The 20,605-nt window shown below is 55.4% G+C and overlaps 1 protein-coding gene across 6 annotated transcripts in view; it reads right to left on the reverse strand.

Annotated features, from left to right (window-relative positions):
• Positions 1-20,605, reverse strand: part of CHID1 (chitinase domain containing 1) — a 67,234-nt gene continuing 46,629 nt past the window's right edge. For 4 of the 6 annotated variants that reach the window (XM_074230765.1, XM_074230763.1, XM_074230762.1 and 1 more), the window contains exons 10-14: positions 19,263-19,364; positions 18,196-18,351; positions 2,004-2,084; positions 838-880; positions 1-265 (exon numbers count right to left, since the gene is read on the reverse strand). In XM_074230765.1, coding sequence (XP_074086866.1) covers positions 167-265; positions 838-880; positions 2,004-2,084; positions 18,196-18,351; positions 19,263-19,364 — 481 coding nt within the window. In that variant the 3' untranslated portion in view covers positions 1-166. Of the gene's footprint in view, positions 266-837; positions 881-1,506; positions 1,632-2,003; positions 2,085-18,195; positions 18,352-19,262; positions 19,365-20,605 lie in introns of all 6 variants that reach the window. The other 2 variants (XR_012477232.1, XM_074230766.1) reach the window with 2 other exon arrangements.

Consider the following 20,605-nt stretch of genomic DNA (forward strand, 5'->3'; position numbering starts at 1 on the left):
AGCCAACTGCTGACAGGAAAGAACTAGACGCATGTATTCCACAGAGATGTTCCCGTCACCCCCAACACTGTACAAAAGTAGGGATTCTTTAAAAACACCCCCCACCCCCCATCTCCCATCCCTGGCTCAGGCTGAGAGGGAAGAGGCAGGAGCTCAGCTCTGGGCCTCAGAGCAGGTCATAGAAATAGTCCAAGCCTTGCCCCAGCTCCCAGATGGCGATGCCGGTGCCCAGCTCCTTGGCAAGGTCCAGTCGCAGCTGAATGGACTGAGAAAGGAGGCCATCATCACCCAGAGTCCAGGCTCAGGGTCTCAGGCCTGCCGAGCCCCCACCTACCAGCACACATCTAATGCCCGTCAGAGAGGACCCTCAGGGTGGGGACTCTGCCCCTGAGGGGCAGCTTTTACAGGAGTCCTGCCCTTCACACTTGGTGCCCAGATCGAGCCCAGGGCTCAGAGCCTCGGTCAGGGGCCTGCAGAGACTGGGCAGAAGCGCAGGCCCCAGAAGCCACTGTGACCCCCCAAGATTCCGGCAGCCCTGACACATGCTGCGGGATCTAGAGCCACCCCTTGGGGGCCCCTCTCCCTTGCCCTGGGACAGAGGAATGGAAAGGGTGCACCGCTCCTGGGAGACCCCAACTCTATGAGCCTCAGCGTCCCCATGGGGCCGACATCTGCCCCCCTCCCGGGCACCCCCACGTCTTCCTCCCAGATGTCAGGGCTGTCTCAGGGAGGCAGGCAGCCAGGACACGACCGCAGCCTGGAACCCTGAGGCCGCACAGGGCCCCAGCAGCAGGCGTCCCCCCCCCCAGGCCCTCTTTGGGACACAAACCCACCTACCTTTAGGGTCGGGAAGAAGACAAAATGCTTTTTGCCCTTGCTTCTGAAAGACAAGGCAGGGAGGGGAAGGGGAGTTCTCAACACTTACTTTCCTAACGCAAGGTCCACCCTGATGACCACAGCTCCCATCTGCCCTGAGGCCCAGTGACCCAGCCTCCCCTGGACCCATTTATCAGGCCTTCCCTGGGGCTCAGAGAGCTCACTGCCTGGCCCAGTCCCTCTCCCCACTCTTCTCTCCAAAATCCCTCCTTCCCTCGGGCCTCAGGGGAAGGATCTCCAGCCCCCGGCCATCCTAGCTGCCCTTCTCTGGCCATTTTTCAGCTTATCCATTCAAGTGATCATACGTGTGTTCTGGACCTTGGACTCAAACCCAGGGCCAGGATAGGAGGTGGTGGCATCTTAGAAAGGTAGGTCTGTCACCATTTGAGGAGGGAGCAGAGCTGGGAAAGCCCTCTCTCCCTGCACCCTGGTCCCTGCTCCTGCCCAAGCTGTCCAAGAAGAGAGGCTGTGGATTGGTAGGAGGGGAGGGAAGGCTGACATGGAAGGACAGGCTGCCAGGGTGGCCCTGGTCCCTCCTGAACCAATGGCCCCTGACTGGGCTCTGGGTGCCCACTGAGCATCCCAAGGCTCTGGCCTGGCCAGACCTGGCCTCCTCTGGGGCCCACTGACCTGGTGCCGACTGTCTTCCAGGGTACCAGCTGGCCCTCCCCCCATGGCACTCTCTCCCCTCTGGTGAGCTGCAGGTGCCCTAGCTCAGCTGTACCCCCAACTGCAGGGCTGGCTTCAGCAGAGTCCTACATTTGAGGAAGGACATGGATGAGCTGGAAATGGTTCTGAGGGTAGGTAAGACCCAGGACCAGGGCACTTCTCCTGGAGAAGGGAAGACTTGGGAGGGGAACTTTGGGAGAGGACCTGAAGAACAAGAGGTAGCCTGAGGCTGGTGCCCACCAAGGGTCCGAGAGAAGCCCAGACTGCCAGGGGAGAGTGTTGTGGGGAATGCCCCCGGGCCTGGTGGCCCCACAGCTGCATCTCTCCCAGGGTGGGGGTCAGCTATTCTGGCCCCTCTCCTACCCCACCCCCTCTGTGGATGGAGGAGGCCTCTGCCCACAAGTCCTCCTCCCATCGGCCTCTCTGGGTCTCAGACTCCTCTAAGGCTCAGGACTCACCTCTTATATTCAAAGTAATGCTCTGCAAACTCCGGCTGCCAGACCAGCTTGGGCTTGTGATCTTTGAGGACCCGGATGTACCTGAGGAAACCAGAAAAACCCCAAAGGGCATCAGGCAGAGTGGGGATCTGGGAGAGGGCACAGGGGTCCCTGACAGACCAGCAACCCAATGCTGACACGAGCAGCCTCCTCCTCCTCCAGAGGCCCTCTGGTCCTGCACCTCAAAATATCCAAGAGGACAAGAGGATACTCCCCCCACACACACACAGTGTCTCTGCCGACCCAGGCACCTGTGCCCTGGCCCACCTACCAGTGACTGCCCCAAACTGACCTTTTCCATCCAACAGGGCCTCTACCCTAAATGACATTCAGAAAATGATGTCAGACTAATCTTTCCCAAGAAAGGTAAAGGTCAGAGGGCCAGGGCTGCTCTCTGGACCCTGATACTACCCCAGTGGGGATCCAGGCCTCACCTGGGCTGGGGTACAGTGCACACCCCACAAAGCCTCTGCTGCTGTGGGCCCATATAGAACACAACCTGCTCATGTGTCCAGCCAAAGCTAGCCAAAGCCTGGTCCATGATCTTGCCATCTAGGAAGGGAACCTGGGGTAGCCAGCTCTCCAGGGCCTTCTCCTCCCTCTCTGACTCCTCAGGCTGCCTCAGCTGGTCCAGGTGTGAAGGTGGCAGAGACTAAGGAGATAGGGACAATCTCAGGAAGACCCTAACCTGAACTAGCTTTTGAAATAAATTGATGAGGTCCTGTGGCCAAGGAGATGGAGCCAGAAAGGAAGTCCTCCCTTCTCCTCCAAGTTCTGGAAAGACGGCATCATTTAGGACTTTGAGAAGACCACCTGAACACATTATCCTCAGAGCAGAAGAGGGGTGCCCCAAGGGGAACTTGGTAACAAGTCAGACTGCAACATCAGTAAGTGTGACCATTCACTAAAATCGGGGTGGAAGCTTGGTAGCTGCAGACCTGGGGGTGGTTCCAGGGTCTGAGGAACCCCCCAATTCCTTACAGCCACTTCTGGCACTCCCAGAGAGCTGCTGAGGTCTGGACACAACACAAGTCTTCTGACTGAGAGGATGAAGCATTTCCCAAAGAGAAGTGGGGTTCTGGGCAGAGACAAGTCCTGTAATGCCTGCAAACCTTTAGCAGCAAGAAGTGAACCCTACAGTCTGTCTGCAGTGACTCTAACTCCGGGCTCCAAGCTTCCGCACTGGCTCTCATTTCCTTACACTATCTCTAGGACCCTCACCCCCTGTTAGGCTGATGCCTTCAGCTAAGGTTCTACAAATTCTAACCCTCAACAATTTAAGGTCAATCTGTGATTTTTAGCTGTCACAGGCCGAGCCCTTTTCTGGTCCCCCCTGCCCTGATCCTCCCGGCACAGAAGGTGGATCTTCAGGATCTAAGCCCAGCCAGCATCTCAGGTCGTTTCTCTCCCTCCCTCTCACCAGCCCAGCTTGGGGCTGGTCCTTTTTAACTCCTCTGCTCCTACTGAAGCTTCTCCAAAGAACCTCACCTGCAGACTTCTGCAGCATCCTATGAATGAAAATTTAAGCCTTTTCTAGAGCCTGGTGATTTCCTCACTTAGAGGAACCACAGTTGTCTCTGACATCTCCCCCACCCTCAGCCGAACCCCTGGTCCAGCCGCATACTGACAATCAGAAAATAAAGGGAACTGAAGACAGGGAGGTCAAGACCAGGGGAGGACAATGTGTGGTGGAGGATATCTGCCCCTGCCTCCCTCCCTTTGGGGTGCCTGGAGGGGGCTCCTGAGGAGGCTGATGACCCAGGGGGCTTCCAATCCCTTGCTAAGTTGGTCTGGAAGTTGGGGGAAGAGGGGAAAGGGCAAAGGCAACACAACCCCTGCAGGGGAATGTGGAAGCCAACTCCTGACCTTAGCCACCCCCATTCTCCTTCATTCTCTTATTGGAGGGGAGGGAGGAGAGAGTCAGGGATCAAGAGAAAGAGAGTGGCAGAGAGGGAGCCCCGAGCCAATGCCACCAGCCACGTGGTCATTTAAATGGGGATCGTGGCTTGGCTGCCCCCAGTGTGGTATTGCCTTTGGTGGTGGCAGCAGAAACAACCAAGAGCCATGAATGGAACGTGACCCCTGCCCGGCCTCCTGGCCACGACAGCTGCCGTGGTTCCTGGACTGAATCTTCCCTCTGCTCACTCCCAATAAAACAATCACAAGTGGGAAGAGGTGCCATCAATCTCCTTCCTGGGAGTCCAGAGGAATGAGCCCATTCAAAGCTGGTGGTCCCTGAGGATAGGGGCAGGGAGACGCCAAACCTCTGGAAGCCTCCGATCCTGCTGCCCCTTTGTTGGACTGAGGACACTGAACATGAGGAATCCCAGTCTTTGGAGAGATGCCCACCTTGGGTGCCATCTTTCTCCCGCCTGGGCCATGCCTTTCTTTTGCTCAGCTGGTGGGGAGGACAGGCAGCCGATCAGATCTTCTCTACCAGCCCTGAGCAGAGTTCTGCACGCAGCAGGCAATTAATAAATGTATGTTCCAAGGAAAGAGTAGGGGATAGTTTCTGCAGCAAAAGCCAGGGAGAGGCACCAGGGGGTGGAGGCCTGGGCACCAGCCAGACTCTGAAGCCTTGGAGACTGTGCCCAACAGCCACCAGGCACCAGGAGGTTCTGAGGCGGAGGAACTGGGATGCAACTTTTCCTGGGCAGCTCTGGGGGGGGGGGGGGGGGCTCCATGACCCAACCAGCTTTTGGGACTGGGATTCAGAATAGAGAGAGTCTACTTTTATCTTCCCCAAAGTCTCTTTTTTGTTCAGATCAGAGTCTGGAGTTGTAGCCAAGGCTTGAAAGAAGGCAGACCAGGAGCATCTCTGAGAACAAGATGCTCTCCAGCAGTAATGAGGAGGGAAAGTACACTGGGAGGTTTCTATCAAAGGGGTTAAAGGCAGCTCTTGTCCCTGGATCCTCATGACAGCCTGGCGGGGGGGGGGGGGCTGCATTGCCAGCCTCATTCTCCAGGAGGTCCCTTGACCGGCCCAGTGTGCCACAGCCAGGAAGGGCCACCCAGCAGCCCCCTGTACAGCTCTTTTTGGCCTCGGGCTTTATCCAGCCTCAGGCTAAAGCAAAGTCCTGAGAACCGACTCAAGCTGGGAATGGGCTGGGGCAGAAGCTCTGGTGGGGACAGGGCTGGCCTGGCGATCCATTCAGAAGAGGGGAGCATCCAGCCATGCATTGGGGAGAAGGGCAATCGGGCCCTCTGGCCCATGATTCCACTCTGGAGTCCAGTCTGGATATCCAATACTATAAACAACAATGATGACCCACTCTTGGCGGAGCTTCCTGGGGAGCCTGTGAGACCTCCTCAAGCCCTTGATGCTGTTTTCTCAGGGATCTCCCTACTGGATGGCAGGTCCCCATTGTAAGAAAAGATGCCCAGCAGTCAGGACAGAAAGGAAGCAGGACAGGCAGGCTCAACAGCTGGGGAGGACCTTCCTCTGAACTGCAGGCAAAGGGCGGCAGGAAGCCCTGAGCACTTCCTACCCAGGGAGCTGAGGGAGCAGGGACCCCAGCTACCGGAGAATGGCCTGGAGTCATCACTGAGGAGAGAGAAGTGGTCAACTGTCCTCACCACTGCCAATGAGCCCCTGCTTATGGTCCAAAAGCACAAGATGAAAGAGTGGAGACACTCCCAACCAACCAGGCCTTCTGTCAGGGACTAGCGCAGCTCCTGGGAGGCTGCCCGAAGACCCTGGAGACAAAGTACTCATCACCCAAGTCCTAAACCCCACAAAATGCTTCAGCATTAGAACTGGATAGGCCAGTTGAAGGATGGACACAGGGAGGGAGACGTCCGAGGAGGCCACAGCAACACCCTCCTGAGGGGGGATGAGGCCTGAGCAAATGGCAAACATACCATCGAAGAAGAGCCCCTTGTCTGGTCGTTGTTCAGGCCTTCATCACCCCCCTCAGCTGGGTGTTGTTGGGGGAGGCTGGGAAAGGGTGAGGGGACAGCCCCTCTTGTCCATCACCAAAGACCCCAAGGCCTGTCCTCATGATTGTGGGGTCCCCAGATAAGGGATGGCAGTTCCAGGGTCCAGGGACTCACAGCAGCTGGCAGACCTGGACCTCCAAGCCAAGTGTGAACCGGCCCCTGCCCGAAGAGGAGTGGGCATCCTAACTCCCTCCCGGGCAGTCTCATTATCTGCAGATTTGTGCTTCTCATTAAGATGCCAGCCCTGGCAGTGGTGTGATTAGGGTAGAGATTGCCTGTCCAGTTGGACTGATTGCGTTTTTACTGCCAATTGTTAATTAGACCTCACAACATACAGACTGCACCACCCCATGATTCTCTGGATGCATCCAGATTTGTATGCTGACTTACAAGGCAGGGGGATCCCAAAGAATTGGGGTTGGGTGCCCGCAGCTGGCTGGGCCCCGAAGGGCTTTATCACTCAGCACATGGTGCCACCGGGGCCCACAGCACTGGCCAGGGACTCTGGGAGACCCGAGTTCAAATCCAGCCTCAGCAACTTCTGAGTTGGGTGGCCTTAAGCCATGTAACCTTCCTCAGCCTCAGTTTTATCAGCCTCCTTCCTAGGACCATTTTGAGGGTCAAATGGGAGCACGGCGCCTATGCATTATAGGAGGTTAATGAGGGCCTGTTCCCCTTCCTCCTTGCCTCCCAAAGAATGGGGGGGGGCATGAAGGGAAGGCTGGGTAGGCATGAGGGACAGCCAGAACAACGGCCCGGAGATGGGAAAGAACGGCACCTGGGCCAGAGCTGGCCCCCCAGGCAGCACAGGGTGGGCAACCACTGAGTTGGCTTTGCTTTCCAGTGATGCCCATGTGTCGGTAGTGTGTAAGCCTCTTGAGAGGCGGAAAGTGGGGCAAGGCAGCAGGAAAGGGAATGGCAGCCAGAGGAAGAGCGCTCCTGTGGGCTCACACAGAAGGACTCAGGGGACGGCTGCCTGGCATGGGAAGGGGGCTGGAGGGAGGCAGTGGTGAGCAAGAAATGTCTGGAGCTTGGGAGAGACTAGGGCCAGATGTATAGACATGGCCATGAAGACCTGGGGAGACAGCAATGGTGAGGGCACCGTGTGTGTGTGTGTGTGTGTGTGTGTGTGTGTGTGATGGGAGACCTGGGACCTCATTCTCAGCTATCTCAACTAGGCCCTTCAGAGCTGGGGCCCCAGAGAGTCTAGGCCCACAAGCTCCCTACCTCCCCTCAAGGAGTCCACAAGGGGAGTCGGCCGGGGGCTAAGCCAGTGGGCCAGGTCAAGGGCTCCAAGGGCAACATGGGTTGAGCAGAGGAGTGTGTTGTGGCAAAGAGTGCAGGAAGGTTTTTTAGTGGCTGAAGCCAGGAGAGACTCAAGGAAAAAAGAAGGTGAAGCATGAAGAGTGGCCCAGCCCCCCTCAACCTGTCATTAGGAAGCCACCACGTGGTACTAAACTTTGGGTCTGCAAAGAACAATGAAGCAGGCCCCACCCTTGAACAGGGGAGATGCCGGGCAAAGGGCTGTGGACAAAGAGGCTCCATGAGGGACGGCCTCAGGAAGAAGCCAGAGAGCCAGAAAGAGACCAGAGATGAGGCAAGTGGGCAGATGGGGGCTGAGCGTGAAGAGCCACCGGGAAGCCGATGTGAAGAGCATGAAGGGGAGGAGGGCGGAGAAGGCTGCTGTGGTTGGTGAGGGCCAGGCTGTGAGGAGAGGGGATGGGTCGGGGCCCATGGGAGCTGGAGAGATGCTATGTGGAGTTGTAGAGGAAGCCTAGGGCCCAGGAAGAGGATGAGCTGGAGGGACCAAAGGGTGAGAGCAGAGCCCGGGAGGGCTGCAGAGAAGTCAGGAAGGTGGAGGAAAGGCTGTTGGAGATCAGGGGTCTCTTAGGTGAGAGGAAGGTTTAGTGGCATGATGAAGGTGAGGCAAAGAAGAGAGGAAAAAGGAAAAGCAGCAGTCACCCCTTATTGGGGGGGCGTCTTTCCCAGGAGGTCAGCCACAAAAGTCAGGAGGCATGGGGGGGTGCCAGTTGGCGGGGACGGACGGGTCAGGTCAGGTTGTTTTGAGGAAGTGGAGACGAGCATGTTTGCAGGCAACAGGAAGAGAATGAAAATAAATGAGAGAGGAGTGACCCACGGGCCAGGGCAGGATGGGATAGGATGGCTGGTCCAGGCGGAGGCGTGGGTTTGGCAAGGAGTGAGCCGGGGCTGAAGGAGGAGAAGGGGTGGAAGGCTCTTGTCTGAGTGAGGGGAGATGATGAAGAAGGGAGAAGAGGAGAACTACAGTATTCTGGGGAGGGACAAAAAACTCTGGAAGGGTCTCCATCCTGCAGTGAGGGTCATTTCTGAGACTGTTCAGCAGTTCATGCATGGCAGCGGGGCCATGAAGACACCTTTCGGTCATCATGCCATCATTGCTCCTCTCAGCCTTCTCTTCTCACAGCTCTCCCGGGCCTCCCCTCTCAAGGCTGATAAGGCAGAGCCCATCGCAACCTTGTGCTCCCTGGGACACGAAGAGGCAGACCACACTGGCTGCTGGGGCCTCAGTTTCCTGATAGGTCAAGAGTAGAGACTGACCCTTCTCTATGACCCTCTCGTTCTCCATGGTGCGGACCACTGACGTGACCGCCTAGAGCACACCCTTGCTGCAATTCCTGTGAATTCAACAATGAGAAAATCTGCTAAATGCCAGGGACCCAGCAGCATAAAGGAAGGCTGGTGGCGCCCAAGGTGGTAGCTACAGCATCTTCCTAGCTGTGTGAGCCCGGGCAGGCAGGTCGCTTCACCTCTGCTGGCCTCTACTTCCTCCTTAGTAAAATGAGATTGCTAATAGTGCCCACCTCGCCCCCAGATTGTGAAGCTTGAGGGAGACCCCCTTTGTAAGTGACCCATAAAGGATGGTCCCTGCCTGTGATGACCCCTGCAGCTTTCTCTGCGGGCAGCACCGCTTCAAGCTTGTCCTCTGAAGGAGGTCCTCAGAATATCGGGAGGCCCTCGCTTCTGCCCTTGGCATTCCTCAGCCCGGCACCCTTGTTGTGGCTCTGATCTGCCCCTACTTCCCTGGGCATGGGTCACTCTGCCCAGAGACACCATCAAGGACAGAATAACAGCTTGGAACCTCAGCAGCTGATATATTCAAACAGGACCCTGGTCAAGAATGATCTTTTGGCATGAAATCCTTTACACTTCTGTTTAAAAACAAAGCTAAGCTTCAGAAGTTCCAGTGTCCTGGAGGCAGAGATGAGTCGGTCATCATGGCATTGTCCACTCTTCCAGGTGCTGACCCACTGCTGAGGTCAGAAAGGATCTGCTCGAATTTGGGGCAGGGGTCCGCCTAGCCAGGTCCCTTCCCCCCATGGGAATGCTGATTTATTTGAGCTTGAATAGCTGGGCACAAATTCTATTCATGATTCTTTCTCTTGGATTTTGCAAGGCAATGGGTTAAGTGACTTGCCCAAGGTCACACAACTAGGTAATTATTACATGTCTGAGGCCAGATTTGAACTTGGGTCCCCTTGACTTCAGGACTGGCACCCTATCCACTGCGCCACCTTGCTGCCCCTCTTTCTGGCAATTTCTACCTCAAGTGGAGCCTTCATAAAACACTGACAGTCACATTTTTTTTTTTTAAGCAAAGCAAATAAACCATTGACATTTCTCTTCATGGGCTTTGTGCTGGGGGCAACAGGCCTTCCCTGTTGGAGTGAGTCTGGGCAGTCCCTCTGAGCTGGTCTGGACTGGCCAGTCCATGGCAGCCCTTTGGGAGGGTCCTCCAACAACCCTGTGATCCCGGCCCAGAAGCTCTCCCCCTGTGGCTGCAGCTTGGGATTCCACCCGGGACACTCCTCCTGAAATGCTTGGCAGCAGTGATCCAGTACCAGACCTTTTTTCTCCATGCTGCCCATCTTGGCTCTGGCCCGAATCCTCAAAGGCTTCCACCAGCTATCCTGTCTGCCCTCCTCTGGATGCTTTCCAGTTTATCAATGCCTTTCCTCAGTTCTGATGCCCAGAGCCGAAAAGAGGCTTCCAGATGGTGTCTGACCAGGGCGGAGGACAGAGGGGCCATGGTCTCCTTGCCCAAGGTCACTTTAACTTGGTCATGGCCTTTGGCCACCAAAGGGCTTTCAGGGACAGAGTCAGATGCATCCAGAGAGGGAAGCCAGGAGAGCTTGATCAGGTTTGGGAAAGCCTTCAGGATAGCCTGAAGACAAGAGGCAAGGGTCCCTGAGGCTGCCTCCAAGGCTGAAGGGGTCCCCTTGACTGAGCTTTACAAAGACAAAATGCTCACAGCGTGACAATGGAGAATTTCAGAATTGATTGTAGAACATGGGAGACCCTGGCCCAGGACTGTCCAGCATGGCATGTCCTCCTCAGTGAGGGGGCTGTGCTCTAGAAGGAGGGTAGATTGGAAGCAGCTCAAAGGAAACATGACATCTGTAAGTTCAGAATACCCACCCCAGGGGTTCCCATGGACCGTCCGTGTTCCCCCCCGGGGTAAAGGATCCCAAGCTCATACTGGTCTGATCAGCCTCAGTCGGACACACTGTCATCTATCTTCAACAGATGATGTCATTTTGGTCTTCTTGGCTACTGGAGGGCAAGGACTCACCAATGGGAAGGATGGGACTAGAGAGACTGAAGGCAGGGGCAGAGATGGGGCTGGGAATGGAGAGGAGGATATGGGAGGGAAGGACACTTAAGCTGATCAGATGCTGGGATGAAGGATGAGGGGCCAGCTAAAGTCCAGGGGCCATTCGAGGACCACAGAGTGGGGGGCTCTCAATTAGAAATGAGGAGTATGGTAGACAGGGATAAGCCCGAGAGGGACACCCTTAATCCAGTCTGGATGACCACACAAAGCAGACAAGAACATGGTCAGCTGGGAGCCCAGAGAAATGGTATGAAGCAGAGGCGACATACTCAGGAGCTGTGGACACTCGCCCAGCAGGCCCCAAGGAGATTGGGGAGCATGGTGGGCAGTGCCCTCCACTGGTCCCTTCTGAGCTAACTCTCAGTTACAAATGAAGTCAAAGCTCCAAAGGCCTTATGCCAACAGACTGGGGATTGCTTAAGGATTCCTCCACAGCCACACAAGAACCTCAGGGAAGCTGATGCCAAGGTCTCTGAGTGGGAGCAGCCAGGGAAGGCCCGTCCCCTTGTGATTTGGTGCTAGGCAGTGGCTGGCCCCAACTTGGTCTCCAGAGGTCACCCACCTAGCACCCCTCCTTGATCACAGAATGATGCATCCACTTATCTAGCACAACGGGCACAAGAGTCAGAACACTTGAGTGAAGGGAGATCTCATTTTCTCAGACTTGGGTGTCTGCCTTCTGCTGAGTGTTTGCGTGGAGGAGGAGGAGGAGGAGGAGGAGGAGGAGGTGGAGGAGGAGGAGGAGGAGGAGGAGGAGGAGGAGGAGGAAGGGCCTTCCCTCCCCTGCTTTGATGCCATCTCAGCCCCACCTCCCTTTGTGTTGTTGGCAGGTCCTCAGCCCAGAGACCTTGCTTGGGCAGCTGAAGTGAGAATGTGTCTCTAAGGCCTTGAGTTATTTATGCCAGCTTGCCTGCCTGGCAGGCAGCCCTGCTGAGTTGGCATCTGGGCTCCTGCACAGACGTTTGCAGAAGACCTTCAGGAAAAGCAAGGTGAGACCCCTCATTGCCCCTCCCACAGACACACTTCTGGGGTCTATCAGGCCAGGCTTCCTGACACCATACCCCCAAATAGCTGATGTCTTGGGGACTCGGATTGGTGGAAAACCCTGCAGGCCACCCCACCAGACTATAGGTGCCACCCGAGATGTCCCAGAGATTGTCCAAGGAGACTGGAGCAAAGGTAGGATTGGCCTCACTGAACACTCCCCCCAAAGGGCCTGAACCTCAGACCAGCAAGAGCCCAGATCCTGGAGGGAAGAGACACAGAAGCAAGGAGTGAGAAGACATGGGGCAGGGCAGTCCCAAGTGTGTGTCTCTGGGGAGGTGCCCATGGGGATACAGATCTCTGGCACCTGCTTCTGTGAAATCCAGCCCTCCCTGGGCAGCTGCAGTGAACTGACCCCAGGGCCTCGGCTTCTCAGTCTAGGATGCTGTCTGGGAGTGTGGGGTCACAGGGATGGTGGTGCCTACTCTGGTCACCTTCCTCTGAGGGCTCTGCCTGTGCCCACTCCCACCCAAAGTGGCACAGACACGGAGACCTTGACACTGAGATGAGCCAGTATGAGCAAGAGACCAGAGATGAAGGTACAAAGTCAACCAATAAATGAGAATGTGGCAGGTTCAAGAGGCACTCTGGGGGCCGGCAAGCAGCAGAGTCTCGGCAATGAGGGCCAGGGCCCTCCACTGATCTTGCCCTGAAACCCAGGCCACAGCGACGTCAACTGGGAGATGGACACCATAACCACTAGTGCTTATAGAGTGAAGCCCTTTCCCATTCAGAGTCCCCAAGACACCAGTTATTTGGGAGTATGGTGTCTGGGAGGGAGGTGTGGTTATTAACTCATTTTACAGAAGGGACTGAGACAGATAGCATGAAGTGAACTGTCCAGGGTCACACATCTAGGAAGTGTTTAGGGCCCCTCCTTGGGCACTGCCCCTGCTTCCTCTCTCATCTTCTGCCCCCAGAAAATTGGGTCAAGGGCATTTGTTCTGCCATCTCAGAGTCAATGAAGGGCCCAGCATGTCCTGGTCCTGGCATAGCTTTGCCTGGTTTCTAAGAGCCTGCTGGCCCATGTTGGTGGGAGGGAAGGGGTTGCTGTGGGGGTGGGGATGCGCAAGGATGAGTGATTTAAACCACTAGCCCCCTTGTGGGGGACTGCAATGGAAACAAACCCACCCCGTTTCCTAGGCTGACCAGCCAGGGAACCCCTTCCTGCTCTCCGGACATCTCCACCAATACCCTGTCAAGGAAACCCACATCATTGCCTCTGCCTCTGGGGCTCCCAGCAGCCCCCAGCCCAGGACCAGGGAAGAGCGATGGGTCCCCCACTCCCTAAAGGCCGGCTCTCTGGTAGCCTCCCTCGGTGAAGATCACCGTTTGGCCATGAGCAGGCTTGGGGATGCAAGCCTAGCTGGGAGTGAGTCAACGGCAGAGGATGCTGGGCCTCTCAGGGAGGATGCCCAGGCAGCCACACCTCGCTTCCTCTCCAGGCTGCCCTCCTGACTCCCTGGCACTTCTCTACCAGGTTCTCCCCCAAGCACCCTCCTCCTGGAGGGCATCCACTATCCTGTTTGTTCCGGGGTTCCCCCAGAGGGGCTCCAGAGATGCGGGTTCTTGTTGATGCTGATGGTTGAAGAGTAGAGGATGGAGACCTTAGGTGTTCACCATGGGTCTATAGCTACTCTTTTGGGGACCAGTGACTGGTGACTGGGAGGGAGGAGACCATCATTTGTGAGCCCTTCTGGGACCCAGGGGAGAGAAGGCACTTTGCCTGGCTTGGCAAATGGAGGGGTAGAAGCCTGAAATTTCCAAGGACCCTCAGGATTCAACCATGTTGCTGCCCTGCTCTGAATCAGCCATGCTGGCCTTCAGACTGACCCATCTCTGCATCTTAAAACAAGCTGGTCCCGAAGATGCCCAGAGGAAGCCGAGGAAGCCTGGCTACTGTCTGAATGAGAAATGAGGGAGGGGGGAGAGGGGAGGGGGCCCGGCCAGCCCAGGACTCACCCTGTGCCATCTCTAGCTGCTTCCAGATGTCCCCTTGGGAAAGAGGCGGGAAGAAGCGCTCGTTCTCAAAATCCCTGGGGTATCTCTATGGGCACTGGGACCAGGCGAGTGGTTTCCAGACAGTTGGTCATGCTTGGCAGGCCATCCTGGCTGCCCCAGAGCTGAGAGTCAGAGAGGGATGCCATCCACCCAGCTTGGCCTGCTTGGTCTTCCCTGCCCAGGCTTCTCTGGAGGCGACCCCCAGGCCAGAAAGCCTCTTTACTGATCTTCCTGGAGGTGGTAGATGGAAAGGACCCACTCTCAGCTAGGCCTGCATCCTCAAGCCTGCTCAGGGGACTAAGAGAGGAGGATAGAGTCATTTAATCTCCCACGGCCAAAAGGCGATCTTCATTGAGGGAGGCTGCCAGAGAGCTGGGCCGTTGGGAGTGGGGGACCCATCACTCTTCCCTGGTCCTGGGCTGGGGGCTACTGGGAGCACCAGAAGCATAGGCAATGATGTGGGTTTCCTTGACAGGGTATTGGTAGTGCCCATGTGCCCACGGCCTCTGAGCAGACCAAAGGAAGCAGTTTGCCCCCCACTCCCCAGGGGTGATCCAAACGGCCACTTCAGCCCCACATTGAAGCAAATCAAAGATTCATGATGTGAGTCCAGGGAAAAATGAAAATGCAAAGCAGCATCCCCTCCCCCAGCCAACAGGGAGGGAAGCCCAGGACTGCAAACAAGGGCAGCCTCAGGCTGGTGACAGCTCCTGGAGACAAATTGGATGGAGCTGAGAAAAAGCCGAGTGTCGCTTCATTGAAAGCTAATGACATCTACATAGATGGATCACTTAGAAGAGAGGATGGGCTCCCTGGGGCCAGCTGAGGAAGGGGCAGAGAGAGGCTGCTGGTCCTCAAGGTGACCTCACAGATGGAGGAAGACTCTCCCTCTCTTGCCCACTCGGGGACCCAGGGCCTTTTCATTCATGTCCAAGTCACTGGTGACCTCAGGAAGTAGCGGGGCAATGCCACTGGCAACCAACACTGGGGTGGGGTGGGGAGGAAAGCAGAACCGCAGTCCAGGCCTGAGGGATCTTGACCCCAGCCATTAGGAGGAGGGAAAGGCCAGCGTGGGTCACAGAGCTCCATGGGTGGTGAGCCCAGGACCAGGGGGTCAGAGGCAAGAAAGGACAGATGACAGCCAAGTGTTCTGGACGAGAGCCACAGGGGACTGAGCTTCAGGGCGGAGTCTCCCCCTTGTCCACAAGTCATCACCTACATAAGGCTCAAGGGAGATACAAGAGAAGGATGGTGGGCCTTTGCTCTCACTGTGTTTGGCCCCCAGTGAATGGAATGGCACCAAAGGTGCCAGAACATGCTTTGAGGGATGAGGGAGGGAGAGGCTGCTCCCGTGGCTGTGAACCGAAGGCTTCATGGAGGAGGGGGCATTCTCGCCAAGCCTTGAAGGACCCTGGCGGCAGGGGCTTCAAGGGACCCCATGTTGACTGGGGAGGGGAATTCAGGTCTAAGTCATGTCTGGGTGTGAAGTACTCCCATACGTAGCCCAGAAGACAGAGGGTGGGGCTGGGAGGCTGGAAGACCCAAGTTCAAATCTGATCTCAGACCCCTTCTTGTTGTGTGGCCCTGGCAAGTCACTTCACCTCCTCATGTACAGAATGGGGATAGCACTAGCTTCTACCCTGTGGGGTCACTGTGAGGCTCCAATGAGTGAGCATTTGTAGAATGCTCCAGAAAAATGAGCTATCACTGTGGCTCATATTGTCCCCTCCCCAGCATCCAACAAGGCAAGGCCCCCTACTGCCTTCCTCGTCCTCAGAACGATGCCCTGAGCCCAGATGGACAGAAGGGAGATCCTCAAGGCAGAGGGGATGGGATGCCAAACCCCTCCAAAGGTGTCAAGTCCAGGACCTTCAGGTTGTGGTCCCCCAAAGAAAAAAAAGACAGGCAGAACAGGCCAATAGCTCCAGTGACTAGTACCCATTGGGCTCCAGAAGAAGGGACAGAGGAAAGACGAAAGGTCAAGTGGAGGGTGGGCGCCAAGACTGGAGCAGAGCCTCCCCAAGAAGCCTTGGTCACCCCTTCAGGAAAGTTCTCCCCTTGCTCAGCCCCAGGGCAAGACCCCAGGATAGAGGCTTTGTCATCTCCAGAGGCTGGTGGGAGGCCATGGGCTGATAGTGGGGGTAGCTCCGAAAGGATTCAAGGTCAGAGGGGAGTGTGGTCACAGTCAGCCAGGCCGTGTGTGTGTGTGTGTGTGTGTGTGTGTGTGTGTGTGTGTGTGCAGACATGCATGCACAAACATGAAGCTGGTCAACTTTTAAGAAACTGAAGTGATTTGAGCAGTTATGATTGTTTTCAACAACTAGCTTAACTTGAGGGTCTCTAGTCTTTAAAGAGTGAATCATCAGGCCTTTGGCTAATTGTGGAGGAACCATCCGGCCTGAAGGCCCAGACAAGCTACCCCGCATACAAGATCACGGCTCTGTCACCCAGGGACATGGCAGATGACTGCTAGCAGGGCAGACTACTGAGTAGGAAACCATTAAAGAAGACCTCATTTGCAAAGTGTGCACACGGATGTGTTGGCAAGAAGATAAACTTCCAGAGAAAAGCAGATGCTCTTCATAAGCCAAGACTCCCTGGATGATAAACCCCCAGGACTGCATCTATCAGAAGCCGGTCACCCGGTGGAAACATTCTCCTTTAAGAGGAGACACTCAGGGGCCAGAAGTGGCCTCTGGGGTGCTAAGAACCATCCACAGAAATCTCCTGTGAAGCAACTTCCAGTGTTCCCCTCCTCCCCTCACTTGAAGAGAAGTCAAAGGAGAATTGCCCATATGTCTCACCGCTGTTGTGATCCATTAATTCAGAAGTCAAAGCCTTCCTAGTTTGCATTGCAAATGGATGGAGCAACAGATGTGGTTAAAGGTGTTCCTGTCATTAACTGCGTGATGCATTGTTGGAACTGATGTTTAGGAAACTTCTTACTTTGCAAACCTCCCAATGGTAATGCCGCATTAAGAGATATTTCAGACCTAGTTGGCAGATTTTAATAGGAAAATTGTGTTGGATGGAGACTCCCATTAGACTGCGAATTGACTTTGGTTAGGACAGAATGCAGGAAGAAGAGTCTCATGATAATGGCGCCCCCAGAGTGGTCTGCGCAGAGCACATACTCCACAGCCAACCAGGTACAGCACAAATACGAGGGGGGGTGGAGCCCCCTTTTCAACCTGGGTCAAGAGTAATCAACTTTGTGAAGTCACCTAGAAGTCACCGTTGTGATCAGAAGTGGTGCTATAAATAAGACACCAAAGCAAGAAGACAAGAAAGAGAAACTAAGGAAACAAGAGGACGCAAGGAGGAAAACAGTCGTCACTTGCGCAGACGGTATAATAGTTAGTTTGGAGAACTCTAGAAATCCACTAAAAATTCATTTAAACAATCATTAACTTATATCAGCTCACAGAACGATCAACATTTCTGAATGTTATCAGCAAAATTCAGTCAGAGGAGACAGAGAAATGCCCTTCAAGACAGCTCCATGTAAAGCATACTTAGGAGGCCATCACCAAGACACAGAGCAACTATAAAGACTGCAAAGCCCAAACCCTCTTTACATAGAGCCCTAATTAACTGGAGAAGTGGCAATTGCTCATGGGGAGGCAAAGCCAATGGGATAAAAATAACAATACTACCTAAAGTTATTAATTAATTTATTATCAAAATAATCAAACTGCCAGAGAAATAATAACAATTCATATGGTAGGAACAAAAGGGTGAGTACTTCAAGAGAAGTCATGGGGAAAAATGAAGGAAAAAGGGGGGCCTGGAAGTAGTGGGGTGCTAGGAAATAACAATTCTTCCAGGAAAAAATGCAGACACAAGAGCCTTTGAAGTTCCATCTGCATTATGAATACTTTCTCATGTCTGGATAATCAACAGAACACAACTCAATCCCTGATTCTGGAGGGACACCTCTCACCCTGATGTCAGTGGACTCTGTGACCCTGCCTAGGTCTCCTCAAGCCTTTGGGTCCTTCTTAAGAAGTGCAGGGGAACAGACGAAGCTCCCCATAGGCAGAAGCAAACACATGCAGGAGCAGGAGGCCCAGGCCATCACCTCCCACCACATGGGCTCCATGTCCTGGTGGGGAGGGGGGAGCGTCCCAAGGGAATTTGGGGAGCAAGAAAAAGACAAGAAACACTGGCCATGCCTCTCATGGCTCCTGAACAACTTGTGCTTGGCAGACATGGCACCTCTGTCGCGACTCTGTGCCCCCTCTCCTCTACCTCCTGGGACCACTTCCACCCTTCAGGAGCCTCTGCCTGCTTGTCTGTCTGTCTGTCATTCACCCCAGGCTCAGCATGTGCCGGCTGTTGGGGAGACTCCCCTGAACCTCCTTGCTCTATCCCCAGGCCATGCCAAGTTAAGCCAGGCAGAATGCCCATAAGCAGCCTCTCGGCAGGGCTTGGTTTCCCTTCTGGACAAGCAGCGGCAGCCATGTGAGGGCCAGGAGGCAGCAGCCCTGGGAGTCCTTCCATGTGGAGGGACCTTACCTGTCTCCAAGGATCGGTTCTCTTGAGTCTGAGGTAGCTGAGAAGTCCATGCCATAGAAATTGAGACCCAGTAGAATCTTATCCCGCCACTTGGAGTCTGGATCGAGGATCTCGATGCAATCTCGAATCCAGGACAAGGGGGCATTTGGGCCAGGCCTAAAACACGAGTAGGAGAAGAAACAGGTCTTCACCAGCAGGAGGCATACCTGGTCAGCATCACCACTTGCTTTCCGGCTGACCCCTTGGCCCACTGCCAGCCAGCTCAAGTGGGTGGTCCAACTCTTCTGTTTCTGAGGACAAGAAAGGAGTGGGCCCTGGGCTGGGATCCTGGTGGTCATGCTGTCTGAGTATTACCCACTCACTAGGCTGGTCCCTGGTCATCATCAGCCTTTGGCTTGGGGCGTGGGGGGGTTGCCCCAGATTATCTCCTCTAATCCAGATGCTTCCCGCCCCGCCCCCCACCAGTTTCAGGTGGAGTCAAGGCTATCTCTCTCCACATACAAAACACAGAAAGGTACTCAAGCCTTCTGCCTAGTTGTGAAAGGCCCATCAGGCAGGAGACCCTCCCCATGCATTCTGCTCTAAGGCTTCCTGGGGGGGGTGGGAGAGGGGTCAAGGGGCCTCAGTCTGAAAAAGACCATTCTGGATCCAGAGCCAATCTCACAAAAGAATTGTGGCCCTCACGACACAGCCCTGGTCTGTGCCAGATACCGAGCCCAGAAATCATCTGCCCAAGTGACCAGAACCCCATCACCAGTAGAGGTCTCGGGTCCCCAAGGACAAACAGTGGCCACAACCGCCCAAGCTGGTGGGCACCACTCAAGCAGTATGTGCCACATCATGGGGGACCATGCCCGTGTATCCCAGGCCTGGCACCCACTGCATAGGAGGGAGGGGACTTAAGGGATGAAAGCTGGCAGTGCCACCTCTTGTCACCTCCCATAGATGGCAGCTACCCTCCTGGTGCCAAAGACAGGGGAGGGTTCGGCCAGGGGCAGACAAGTTGCAGAGGGATTCTGGCAGCCCAAGCAGCAGCCCCCCACCCCAGGCTTCCACCCACTACTTACGGCTCTGCAGCAGAATAGTCATAGGTGATCAGACTGAAGCCATCGATCAAAGGACCCAGGTGGTCAAACGCCTTTTTGGTAAACATCCCCAGGTGATCCTTCCTGCAAAGACAGCAGTAACGATGGCATCACAAGACAGCTACGTCATGAGCCAGGAGCCCTCCCTGGCTGGTCTGGCCCACCCCTCAGAGGGAGGCAGCAACCTGCTAGACCTCAACGAAGGCAATTCTACCTTGGGGCAAGGATCCTCTGCCAGGATCCTTCACCTTCCCTTTGAGTCCTGGGGGGCAGAATACCCCAAGTTCCTGCTGTTGCAATCAGAAGCTCTTCCCACTCCCAGGGGACAGCCTGGCCTCCACAGGACCCACCAGATATACTACCCAAGGGGTACCCTGGGCTCTCCATGTCCTTATAGCAAGACATTATAATTTCTAACACGGTAAATATTGATCTCTGTAACCCACATAAACAGGAGCTCTTTGGGGGTTCTCAATTATAATTCTGAGGAGTATAAAAGAATCCTGAGACTAGTGTTTGGCAAATTAGCTTTCTAATACCCTCAGCCAGGCCCCAAGGAGGCACTGGGGGTCAGCCAGCACTCCGGTGCTGAGCTCACTGGGTGGCCCTCGGCTGGGGTGATCACTTCGGACATGAGCGACCCCAAATAGCTCAGGCTATAGAGATGACCCCCAGGCCCATGCATTCTCCCAAGGAGATCTCAAAGGCAGACGGTGGGCAGCCTGCAGAGTTCGAACAGGGGGGCCATGCCAGGGTCCCCTTTCCCATCTTCTCTTGGGGCTGTGAGCAGCTCTCAGGGGCTCTTCCCTCTGGCTGGTCCTGGCTGCCCAGCTGAGCCAGGCCTGGCAAAGCAGGACCCTGCAGCCAGACCTCACCTAGCTCTGGAAAACCCCATTTGCTACAAATTGATTTTGATCACTCATGAGGGAAACAGCAGAGAAGCAATTATGGGCAGCATTAGATTGTGCAGCATGTTGGCTGCACTCTTTTCTAGATGAATCAGGCTCCCCATGGAGGGGTGGGGGGAGAGCCAGGCCCCGCAGCCGAGGCCGCACTTCCACCCCCACCATCTCTAGCCAGTCTGAGGAGTGGTCTGGGATCAGCCCCTGCAGTGACCCTGGGCTTGGACCCCACCTCTGCTCCTGTCTGGAGGGAGGTCATTTTACGTCTGTGGTACTGTCGCCTCCCACAAAATGGGGATGATAATCCCTAGAGCTCCTGGTGGGGAAGGCTTGGAAAGGGTCAACGATGTCCATGGTGAGGGGAAGGTCGGCTGTTTGGGAGCCCTGTAGGCACGACTGCTGAGAGAAGCACTGAGAGGGGAG

This window comes from Macrotis lagotis, chromosome 3, assembly GCF_037893015.1.
Source record: "Macrotis lagotis isolate mMagLag1 chromosome 3, bilby.v1.9.chrom.fasta, whole genome shotgun sequence".
In the NCBI taxonomy this organism is placed as follows: Eukaryota; Metazoa; Chordata; class Mammalia; order Peramelemorphia; family Peramelidae; genus Macrotis; species Macrotis lagotis.